A 12,500-nucleotide genomic window follows, 5' to 3' on the forward strand; every position below is an offset into this window, starting at 1 on the left:
ACTTCAATCATCATCAGCTGCCAAGTATTTCTTTTCAAAAGTGCCTGCCCTATTCAGGTATGTTGTTCAGCGAGCTATTATTAGCACTGAGGCAAAGAGAGATGTGGGTTAGAGCCTGCATATTTACACATCTAACTTGATGAATTAAAGGTTTATTTCAACCAAACCAGAGTTGTTAATTGTTGGAAGTGGGAAAACTAGGCTAACCAATATGTTTTTTTATTAATTTGAATGAATTTACAATTGGTGAGGTAAAATTACTGTTTTTTAATGAAGTCTGAGAGGCTTGAGGACTGCATAGCAGCTGTAAAACTGTTAATTGTTCCACAGAAAGTGGTATTTTAACCATCTTTTGACAGAAAGTAGAATTTGAGCAGATTTTTTTAACTTTTAAAACTGCAAGTTGTAGAGTAAGTAGTATCTGGGCGGAATGAACGACAGATGGATCATCCAACTTCATTTTTAAAAGTATAAATGGTAGAAAAAACAAGAAAAGTATTAGCAGAGATATCCTTAAAGAGATGAATCTTTTGCCATTTGGGTGTACAGAAGTAGTTGGAGTCCAGAAGAAAGATTAAAAGTTGAAATTGAAGACGTTGAATAATGACTTGAATCTCAATAGGGTAAATGCCGCCGAATCAGCATTCACACTAATAAAGATCAACAACAGTATACAACATTGTTGGAACAATAAAGCTATTTTATTATTGGTAATTTAAACTATCTTTAGCTTTGCTGGTTTGCTGGTTAGTTATGCTGGTGCTGGTGCTCTAGTGCGACATCTATTGGTTCTCAATGTCGAACATAGGACCTTTTCAAATCCACATTTCATAAACAGTTAGTTCCTCAATCACATTATGTTGCTTAATAGTTATTATACAGAAATGTCTCTGAAAAAGGTCTTCACAGAACTAGAGCAGGTTGTTCAGTGGTAAATACTTCAGGAGTGTAGCTGATAATGACAGTGAGTTTATGACAGTGCTGTTGTGTTGTCTTATCCAGAAAAACTGTAATGAACAGAAGGCTTTGCAGAAGCGGAGGTACAAGCCTTCCCTCTTTCAGCATGTAGGCCTCCACTCCTCTCTACCTGGGAAATTACAGCATCTGAAGGTGAGTGCCCCTCTCATTTAAAAAATAATTTCAACCGCTCTGAAGTCTGTAAATCATGAAAAACTCTAAATGTTATCCTTTTACTTTGTTATAGTCAATATTTGTATTGATTAAATTAAATCTTATTATTAGTAGTTTTTATGTTGTATTACATGCTGCCTAGAGCTCATAATTCATCTCTAATATCCATTTATGTTGTTGTGAAAACATCTTCAAATAACTATTCAAGTTTCTCACCAACACTACATTTTTCGAGATTACATTTGAACACATCAGGTTATGATTTACGTTCTGATTTGCCCCAATATTAATTTTCACTGAACAGAGCATGAACGCATCATAATGTAACTGAATGGAACCTTCATCCGTTAGCCGTTAGCGATGCTGCCGATTTAAACACGGATTGGTTGTTTACAATATAACGTCAGAGGGCGGCGACTAGAAAAGCATAAATGATGTCCTGATCACTTATTTTACTGAACATTGGCGAATAACGATCGTCAGTCAAACTTTATTTCACACTGTGATGGTTAACGTTAAACTGTGTGATTTAATCCATGGCTCACATGCATGTCGAAGCACGAGGGGGGATTCTCATGGATCACGGATCGACAATGGTCAGATACATCAATACCCTTCACGGTTTGACACACATATGAACCGTGGATTAATTACACATTTCATCCATTGTTTTCCTGCCGATCATTATCTGCTGCAATCGGGAGATTGGCTTATTGCTTTCACATGGCCGATCTCTAATAATACTACATTGTTAACAACAAATCTGTGTTGAAATCGTAGGGAGGAGAGCTAGTAACGTTGGCAGCACCGGAGCTAACAGCTAACTTATGCAAGTTCCATTGAGTAAATTGAGGTTACACTATGATGCGTTATGTTGATCAGGCTTCATTTTTTTTTCTATTCGGCAAAGCTAAATTACGTTATTATGATATGTTCAACTTAATCTTGTAAAATGAAGTTTTTGTTTAAAGAAGCGGAGGATATTAGTGTTTCACTTCCTAATGCTGTGTACACACTAGGAGCAACAAAGCAACAGTCTACAAGTCATTTTAGAGGTAGCCGGTGACGTGAAACTACAAACTGATGCACAACACTTGTGGTGGCCCGTTCTTTGTTCTTCTTCCTAATTACTGGGCCACGTTACAGGGCTCCGTCCTGACTCACACATTAAACAGTCCAAATAACAACTCTTGCAGACGCTGATTCATTTGGCGTCACTTGATTGATTTATTTTCTCTTTCGACAAAATTTAACAGCAAAATATAATCAGTTTAACGTGAGGTCAAAGACTGTTCCGATGCCCCGTTCTACACAAAGGAAAAACCAACTCGAGACTCTGTCCCACCCCTTCCTCTTATACCAGCTGATTCTCATCTGATTAATCACAAAAGTTCCTAAAGAAAAATAATTATACGGAATGCAAAACCTTCATTTATAAATTAAAGGAATGTGATTAGGTCATACAAATATATTAGCGAAATTATGATTTGTAATCAAAACTAACAATCATGTGTTTTTGTTTCAACCTGTTCATCCAAAGAAATGCCATTAGTCAGTTCCCAGTGCTATTTAAAAACATAGACATGTCAACAAGCGCTTGAGCAACATTTTTGCAACTCGCCAAGAATGTAGCTGCCATACTTGGCAGTGTTGCTTTTGTCACTCGTGTGAACGCTGCATAACACTAGCTCTCAGCAGCTTATAATACATAATTAAACTACAAATGCCAAGATTTTCTTTTATGAATAAAAATACAATCTTCTATTTTCCTATAATTTGAATTGTGTTTGTTTAACCACTATAAATGACTGTGACAAAGAAAAATGATAACATTTACATTTTTTGACGGCCTACATTGACTTCGGGTGTGGTTGAAATTCATTTTCCGAATAGTGTATACCATTGTATACCAGCTACTATAACAAAACAAAACAACAAAAACGATCTGTTACTACCGATATGGCTTATCGACGATCTACAAACTAAAAAAACGTAATCAGGGGTATCTCTGCATTTGCTCCCTTATTTTTCTGCAGATCCAATCTGTGACTTAAATCCGTGATACGATCCAAATTGTGAGTTTTGTTATCATGGAGTTTGTAGTGTGGCTTTCTACTTTCAATGAAGTATCAGGTAAAATGAGTTAGTCTATTTATTGTATCAACTTTGTTTAATGAATAGAACTTGTCAGCAAAGAGCAAACGTTTTTTTGACCTCTGTGAAAACTCCAACAAACCTATTAAACACTAGCCCTATTTTTAGGCCTCTGCTCGAAAATGGCATACCCATACTAAAGAGACTTAAATTCTGTAACTACAAGGTCTATTTTAATAATTTTTGATGCTATAATCAGATAACACTTGTGAGATTGTTCAGATGGGTAAATATTGTGTATATGTTGCTGGTTAATATAGTACATGAAGATATTACACAGCTCAAATTGAAAATATTCAGGTTCGCCTGAAAAAAAAGCACTTTTATTGATATTATGTTTTTGAAATAATGCAGCCGAGAGCCTAAAAACTCTCCCAAATCATAGCACAACCGATCAGTAGTCCTAGAATAACGTTTGGCTGTGATAAAGTGAAGAATAAAAGGCTTTAAGTACTGAGAGGTCACGCGAGGTCGTCATTTTGGAAACAGCTGTTGCAGCTCTTACATTGTACTTTTATATACTATATAACTATATTTCACTTTTTTATCACTCATATTATTCAATACATCCAAATACAGCCGTTTGGCATCATTTTGAGAGCCAGGGTCCTCTCAGAGCCTGTTTCTGGCTCTCATCCATGGGATTTTCTCAGTTGCTGTGTGTGTATGGGGCTCTAGCTCAGCCTATCATCGGTCGATTTCAGTCAATGAGCCCGCCTTCGACGCGTCAGAGTCTCAGGAAGGCGGGCGTTGAAGCCGGGTGTTGATTGACAGAATTTTCAGCGAGTAAAGATGCAAAGAGTGCCGCGCATCCCCGAACGTAAAATTCCATTCGCCAAAAGTCTGACCACACACCCACGGGTCCAGCAAGTTAGATTGACCCCCCTTCTACAGGAAACAGATGAGCAACAGACAGGATGCAGTTGCAAATAATGATTCTAGCTTTGAACCGGATCATTTTCGCCGTTATTTTTCTGATTCTTCATAAAAGGTAAGCAAATACCAACGTTTTTTTCCGGTGAAGGGAACTGTTGTGTTCCTGTTCCCGGTTTTCCCCGTCTGCCTGCCCTGCCTCGTCCTGCTGGAATCTCCCCCTCGTCTCTTGTCTCGTCCGTGGATTCCCTGTTATGTCCCTGTAAGTTTCCTGTTCTGTTTTCACGTTTCATTAAATACCTGCTTCACTCTACTTCTGGTCTGGTCTGCATTTGAGTTCTCCACCACACCCCGTGACAGAATGATCTGGCTAGAAATGGACTCAGCAGACCACCGTTTGGAGTGCCGTCTCCCTGAGTGGTATGAACAGTTTATGGGAACCCGCCTGGCCTTGGGAGGGCCTCGGAGTGTCCAGAAGGCGAACCGTGACCTGATGGACTGCCCTTTCAACCTTCGTAGGAGGCAGAGGCAGAGGAAAGGTCAGACTCCCGTCTCCGCCAAGCCGCAGCGGGCTCCAGTTCCAGTCTCCGCCAAGCCGCAGCGGGCTCCAGTTCCAGCCGCCGCCGTCTCCGCCAAGCCGCAGCGGGCTCCAGTTCCAGCCGCCGCCGTCTCCGAGCCGCAGCGGGCTCCAGTTCCAGCCGCCGCCGTCTCCGAGCCACAGCGGGCTCCAGTTCCGGCCGCTGTCTCCGTGGGGCCACAGATGACTTCAGCTCCCCGTGTCCGGTCGGTGGTTTGCCTGACTCCGTATCGAGCTGCCGCCGCCGCCGCCGCCGCCGTCGCCGGACCCGGCCGCCGCCAGCGCCGCTGCTGTCGCCGGACCCGGCCGCCGCCGCCTCAGCGCCGCTGCTATCCCCGGATCCAGCGGCCGCCGCTTCGACTTCCAGTTACTGCCATTGCCGCCTCCTAGCCGCAGCGGGTTCCAGTTCCAGCCGTTGCCGCCTCCAAGCCGTATCAACCTCAATTTCCTGCCGCATGTGCCGCATCAACTTCCAGTTCCTGCCGTTGCTGCCTCTGAGCCGCTTCGACATCCAGTTCCTGCCGTTGCCGCCTCTGAGCCGCTTCGACATCCAGTTCCTGCCGTTGCCGCCTCCGAGCCGCTTCGACATCCAGTTCCTGCCGCTGCCGCCTCCGAGCCGCATCTCTCGTCTGAATCCTGTTCCCTGGAGCCCCGTCTCCGAGAGTTAGAGTTCAGTTCCCCTCTTGAGCTCCAGTCTCTGGAGTTCCGTTCCCCCGACACCCGGTCTCTAGAGTTCCGTTCCCACGAGCTCCAGTCTCTGGAGTTCCATTTCTACGACACCCGGTCTCTGGAGTTCCATTTCTACGACACCCGGTCTCTGGAGTTCCGTTCCCCCAACACCCGGTCTCTAGAGTTCCGGTCCCCCGATCTCCAGTCTCTAGAGTTCCGGTCCCCCGACACCCGGTCTCTAGAGTTCCGTCCTCCCGACACCCGGTCTCTAGAGTTCCGTCCTCCCGACACCCGGTCTCTAGAGTTCTGTCCTCCTGACACCCGGTCTCTAGAGTTCTGTCCTCCTGACACCCGGTCTCCAGAGTCCCGCAGTCTGTTTCGGAGTTCTAACCCTCCTCCTGGCCACCGTGATATATTTATATATGTGTGTGTGTGTGTGTGTGTTTGTGCCTGTGTTTGTGCTTACATGTATGTGTAACTGTCCTTCCACCCCTCCAGGATAAGGACTTTGGGAAGCAAAGTTTGTTCCAGGCTCACAATAACCCAGCTGCAGAACTGAGTAGCAGCCTGAAACATTACCAGCAACACAGTCTGGACAAGGCTTACAAAGGAGAGGACTTCTTCTGGGCAATAACACCAGTTCAGGATGACTACATCCTCTTCAACTTCAACCAGCCAATCCACATTTCCAGGTCAGTCTGGCTTTTCATTTATTTATTTTTTTTCATTTACACACTTTAAGTTAAACTCATTTCACGCTTCATCGGCCCTTGATGGTCTTGCTCTGCCAGACAGCACCCCAGCCCAATAGAGAGGTGTCTGTCTCCACGACCTCTCGGCGGAAACCCCTTGGTAAGATATAGTGTTCTCCTCCAAGGCTTCTATGTCTGGCAACAAAAGCTGGACAGCCACTTGGTATCCACATGGAGCCCGTTGACCCAGTTTTCAAGGGGACGGGAAGAAAGAAGACCCAGAGGGTTGACCATGGACTCTGCTGTCAGCATGCCCAGTAGGGGGAGAAAGAGGCAGTGTTCCAAAGCCCTGCCCCAATGTATGCAACCTATAAGTTGCTGAATAGCCTACACTCTCTTCTGGGAAAGGAAGTCTCCCTTTGACTGTAATTTGAGTATCATGCCCAGGTAACCTACCCTCTGACTGGGTGTCAGAATGCTCTTTGAGTGGTTCACCGTAAGGCCCAGTTGGCTCACATGACCAAGGAGCATAGCTGTATCTCTGACTGACTCCTGCGCAGTTGGAGAAATTATTAGCCAGTCGTCCAGGTATGGTAAGATTGTCAAACCTCTGGCTTGCATGGTAGAAAGGGCGGGTGCCACGTACCTTGTAAAGTGGGCCAGTGAGAGACCAAATAGTGTCTCCAAAAATTCTAAACAAAAGCTATCATATGGTTGCAGCTTTACACTAAAGCACTGCCTGATCAACTTAACAAGTAACAAGACAGGCCATGTTTGTTTATAATGACATCATTTGTCTTTTCGTGATCTGATATTTCACTCAATATCTTTTAATATGGATACATTTAAAGAGTGCTGGAGAGACTAAACACTTTTTTTTACATCGTTTCCATTCAGTCAAGTGAGGCTGATCATTCCTGAGTGAGGGGTTTGATGAGTTGTATCATTTCAATTTCCCCCGAAACATTGAGCCTGATAAATGTATTCCAGTGTTCAAGAAAAAACAATCATAATCTGGGTTATTTAATGACGTCAATCAGAATTTCAAACACAAATAATTCAGAAATAAGACAAATGCATTCCGTCGGTAGAAATCGGTCCTGTGCTTATAAACAGGACAGTATAAATACTCAATGCAGTTGAAATAAGATATCTCTGTTCTGTCAGTGATGATTACTGTGTCTTTAGTACAGTGATCATGTGTGCAGACATAAACTCTGTCAAAAGTCTCTCCAGCTGTTAAAACTGACTGACAGCTGATCCAGTTGTGATCAGTGGCCTCCGTCATCAGAAACAGACGTCGCTTCACGTGACGCAACTGAGGAAAGGACGTCTCATGTCTTTAAAACATAATTCCTTGTTACTTCTCTCCTCATAGGAAAAGGGAAGTGAAGGAAACAGGGATGCAATTAGTAGCAATTGAGTAGCCACACCTATGTGTGTGGGTTAGGTAATCCGCCGCAGTAAAATACAGAAACTGTTACTTTATCACACAGAAACCCAACTGGTGAACTCGGCTTCGGCAGCTGCTGCACTGGTCTTTTAACTGATAAAGTTAGTCACCAAGCCTTATGGCAGCGGAAATTCCTCGGAAGTTAAGGGAATTTTGTTCCTTACTACCGGCAAATGTTGGTGTGTGACTAGTAAGCAAATTTGTCCTTCCTCTGAAGAATCTGTTTATTCCTTCTGCAAGCAAGTTGTCCACAACAACGTTCCCACGTGCGTGCCCCTTCCCACTCGATTCATTATTTCACATTTGCCGGTCGTATGGAAGAACATTCCCTTAACTTCAGAGGAATTCCTGCTGCCATATGGAGGATTTATCGCCGCGCAGCTTGAAGCTCTGTTATACTTTAAAGAGCAGCTTTCTGTGATTACTTTGTGCTTGTGTATTGTGATAATGGATGGCTATCATGGCCTGTGCTCGAATTCATACCTTCACTGTTCAATAGTGTGGAATAGTACTTTGACTATTGACATTGTGCTTAAACACCAATTTTGAGAGTCAATTTATAGTTTGGTTATTGGTCCCTGATCTCAGGGTGGTGCTCCGTTATTATTTATTTATAATCTTATTGATATTAATAATTTTATTGATGTCAATAATTTAGTTTTTATACTTGCTGATAAACATGCTCCTGCCAGATCCCAACATTTTGGTTCCCCGTGTGAGGCTACGTTAAACCAGCTTTGTTGCCGTATTTATGCACAATAATCCAGAATTATACTAATGAATAAATTTTCTTCTGAAAATAGTTTTTGGATAATTCAATTAGATTTTTTTCGTTTAATTACCTAAACAAACATTCAGCTGTGGGTAGAGAGTTGCTTCAGTGTGTTAGTGGTTAGTAGACTTAATTGTTGTTTAAACCCGACAGTTGAAGTTGTAAGACACAGACCGAAGCGTTACACTGTGCACCTGCATTAACTGTTAACACTAACAGTTTTCTTGATCACATCAAGGAATTAGAGCCACTGAGTGTTGCCGTTTACTAGGAAGTAAAATGACCAACCAAGAACCCCGTAGGGCAGGAGCTGAAGCACCCCAGGAGTCAGACAACCCTGCTCTACAAGATGCGGTTGCTGGTCTCCTCAATCTCACATTAGAGGATAGATAGTCTTGATAGCTATAATGCTATCTCATGCAATGAGAAAATAAAGGAGTTAGTGGCTTATGTAAATCACCCAACCGGGAAGCCACAACGCATTGTTCCAGACGTCCTTGGAGAAATACTCCTTTATCATCGAAAAACTCAGTTGCAAGCTGTAGAAAATCAGAGGCAGACTGAACAGCTGCAACAAAAGGCTCTGCTCACCCAAAGAGAACTTACAGAGCTGCAGCAAAGCTACCACGTTGCACAGCAGGAAAAAATCATCCTCTACAACAAGAAGCCCTGGTCGCTCAAACAGAGCTTGACCAGCTGCAGAACAGCTATCAAGGTGTACTGCAGGATCATGCCACTCCAGTCAACTCAAAGACCACTGCTAGGTACTTAGCAGCCTCTAGTGGTGCAGTCTTTGATACTATCACCAGGGACAGCTACCGAGCGCCCCTGTCCGCTCGCTTGACCCAGGTGTCTCATTCTCAGATAGTCGAACTACATTGCGTTTTGACAGGCGGAGGGGGGACTACTCCCAGACCCCGAGTGGCATAAGTGGTTTCAAACTCGCATCCACAGGCGAGCGATACTTTCCCTTGTAGTTCACGTGTGCACCTGGAACGGACTCCCTTCCCCACACAAAGGGAGGTGAGTCGTCCTCACCACTATGGCAACTTTAACGACTACGGAGATTCAGACAACTCTGACGGTCCAGGCCTTCTCTGCACCAGAGTTTGCGTACCCGTCAGATTGAGTCCCTCGCGAGTCCTCCCAGCACTTTGATCCAAATAATTGCGAGTCAAGTATCAATGACTACCTTCCGGAGGTTGATCGCTCTCTCCTTGATCTACCTCACCCCTCGTTGCATGAAAAACTACAGCTTATCTGGAAAACCATGGCTAAAAGCTCCATGAATATCTGGAAACACTACAGCCTGGGATCAATGACCGCTACTCGGCTTTCTGTCAGGCCATTCGGGAAGAGTACTCTTTGTACACCGACCAAGCGTCCGCCAGCCTCGGTAGGGAGTCGGTGCCTTTGCTATTTCGCAAGGAAAGCGGGAAGCCCCAAGGGACTACTACAGGCGCTTGAGATCAGCGTACTTCCAGAGATGTAACGCCCCTGGTCTAGAAGACCAAGCTTTTAAGTCCTTGTTCTTGCACAACCTCCACGCGAGCGTGCGATACGATGTCACCATGCACTGCAGAACCAATAACCTCACCATGCAAGAAATAAGGAAATACGCGCAGCTAGCATGGGAGACACGCACACCCGCTGCAAAAAGGCATGAGCAAAGTATAACAGCATCATTGAGCTGGACTGAAAATTATACCGCAAAGCATTTACAACATACACACATCTTGTATATGCTTTCGTTATTAAGCTGACAAATAACTGCATGGTATCTTGATTACTGAAATTATAAGGTGACTAAAAATGGCAACAATATTTTCAGTTTCAGCAACCAAAAGCTGATGGCTGGTAACCACTTTTAAAAGTTAGTGCTGAGCCCTGCTCACAGGTTATTTTTCATTACTAAGTGAGCAGAGGCGATACTAGAACGTGGAGTTAAAACACTGCAGACCACTGATTGGTCAAGAGAATTATCAATCGCATGACATGGGACATCCTGCACAATACCACAATTTTAAACAGCCGCTATACCGTAGATAGCAACTCATTTTTTTGTTCACTCAACCAAGAAACCAAAACTGGAAGCTCACAAAACTACAACGTACACTACATACACTATGCATTGACATTGACAAAGTGCAGGCATTCTTTTGTTTGGTTGCCAATGAAAGAATTTAGGGAGTGTCCTGTGAAAGCTGTCACAGCAGTTTCACACTAAATTGGACCACACCCAAGTAGGCTAATTGCATATTAGACACACAGCATTGTAGGCTGAACATTGTCAGATATGCTACAATTACTTCTATCACCAGCAACTCAGCTTTTACAAGTTTTAGTTTTACACAAATACCATCAGACCATATATCACCCAATTAAATATATTTGATTTATTTGTATCCATCTAACCCTAACCATAACTTCCACTAGGAAGCCACGTCCCCACCCAAACCTAACCCTTAAGAGTCACGGTTACTACCAGATTTTACACACGGGCCTTTCTGGAGGTATTGTAGCCGCGTAATGTTCCTCGTTGCTCGGCCTGGATGAGCGCGTTTCTGCTGGAGACAGGCGGGGTGTTTTGGTGGCATCTCGGCCGACAACTCGGTGTTGTTCCCGTGCGTGGATGAGCGCATTTCTGCCGGAGACAGGCGGCGTGTTGTGGTAGTATTCTGACCGCGTAATAGGGAGAAGGAGAGGCGGTGGTGGAGGGGAAAAAAAATATTAAAGTGTTAAAATGTTGATTAGAACGTATTTGTAATAAGTCAATGTAATAAGTCAAACACAAACGTAATTGGGGAGAAAATACGTTTTTGGTCAAATGTAATTGAGAATGCATTTTAGTTTTGGGGGAACGTAATTTTTAGGAGACAGGGTTGCAGTCAGGCAGTCGGTGCAGTGAGGTTCTGGCTAACAGCTGTCTGAAGCCCTCTTATTTACTTCGCCACCTGTGTGACGGTTCACGGTTTACCGTGTGGGATTAGGAGTAAATCCGAGACTCAGGTGCAGACTTAGACACAGGACACAAGTTAAGGTGAATTGCAAGGCTCTTTACTGGGCATCAAGCAAACAAAAATAGAAACCAAAAACAACTCCAATAGGGAGTGAGAAAAATCCAAACTGAATATAAAAGGCAAAGTCACAAAAGGGCTTGGTCACCAAAAGCACAGACACAAACCGTGGGGCGAGAGGGTCAACACGAGGGAATGACCACAGGAGAGCGAAGAGTCCACGGGAAGGGAAAAGGAACAAAGGATAATCCGGCAACTGGAACAGGGCAAGCAGGGGAGTATAAGTAGGTGAGGGTTGATGAGCAGATTGCCGGCAGGTGAGTAGAGATGACTGGGGTTTGCAAAGGGAAAAGACAGGGGCAGGTGATTTGGCACAGGTGGAGAGAATAAGCATGGTCAGGAGACACACAGACAAACACACACCACACTCACACAATGCAAAACCCAACCGTGACAACCTGAACACCAAGCATGCCAGTGCAAGTCAAAAGCCACTTACATTTTTTATATCGAAATTGGAGGAGTTTCAAAACAGCCCAAAACAACTGCAGTCTCATTCATGTGTTGGGTCTATAAAAAACACACTACGGACTTCATATCGGGTCAGTTACAGAATAGCAAGAAAGGGGCTACCTCACACTATCTTGTAAACAAACGCCACGCGCGAGCAAACTGTTCTCTCATTGGTCCGATTTTTATGCGGCTATAAATAGGCTCTGTTGCTTTTTGTTTAAGGTGTGGGGGATTGGGGGTGCGTGAACCCGGTCGGGATGTAGAAGGGGGTGCGTGGCCTAAAAAGTTTGGGAACCGCTGCCTTAGACCAACACACTTAAGTATGTCAGAATTACAATTTTGTAGTCTTTGGATACAGGAATGCCATTCATAAATGTAAAAGCACAAAATGGGAGAAAAGAGAAGGAAATTACCACGGTCAGAAGATGACTTTAAAATGTTTCTGTGACAGATGAGTGAAACATTTACATTTTTTATACAGTTAATGCAGCTGCATTTTCATTTTGACCTTCTCGGTTGATAGATATATCACAGTAGCAATTCAGTTTCTAAACACTTGGTTTCCGTAGGTCTTTCCTGAGTAACCTATTTTGTAGCAATTTTTGTTTGTTTGGAAACATCTTGAAATTGATTTTCTGGTTATATGTTT

The 12,500-nt window shown here is 43.8% G+C and overlaps 1 protein-coding gene across 1 annotated transcript in view; it reads left to right on the plus strand.

The window, feature by feature from the left end:
* The window catches only part of LOC116400256 (alpha-1,3-mannosyl-glycoprotein 4-beta-N-acetylglucosaminyltransferase B-like), a 30,642-nt gene that overhangs the window by 2,036 nt on the left and 16,106 nt on the right, over nucleotides 1–12,500 (plus strand). The window contains exons 4-5 of the mRNA XM_031878011.1: nucleotides 1,003–1,110; nucleotides 5,903–6,096. Coding sequence (XP_031733871.1) covers nucleotides 1,003–1,110; nucleotides 5,903–6,096 — 302 coding nt within the window. The remainder of the gene's footprint in view (nucleotides 1–1,002; nucleotides 1,111–5,902; nucleotides 6,097–12,500) is intronic.

This window comes from Anarrhichthys ocellatus, unplaced genomic scaffold, assembly GCF_004355925.1.
Source record: "Anarrhichthys ocellatus isolate YVR2014 unplaced genomic scaffold, GSC_Weel_1.0 scaffold158, whole genome shotgun sequence".
NCBI lineage: Eukaryota > Metazoa > Chordata > Actinopteri > Perciformes > Anarhichadidae > Anarrhichthys > Anarrhichthys ocellatus.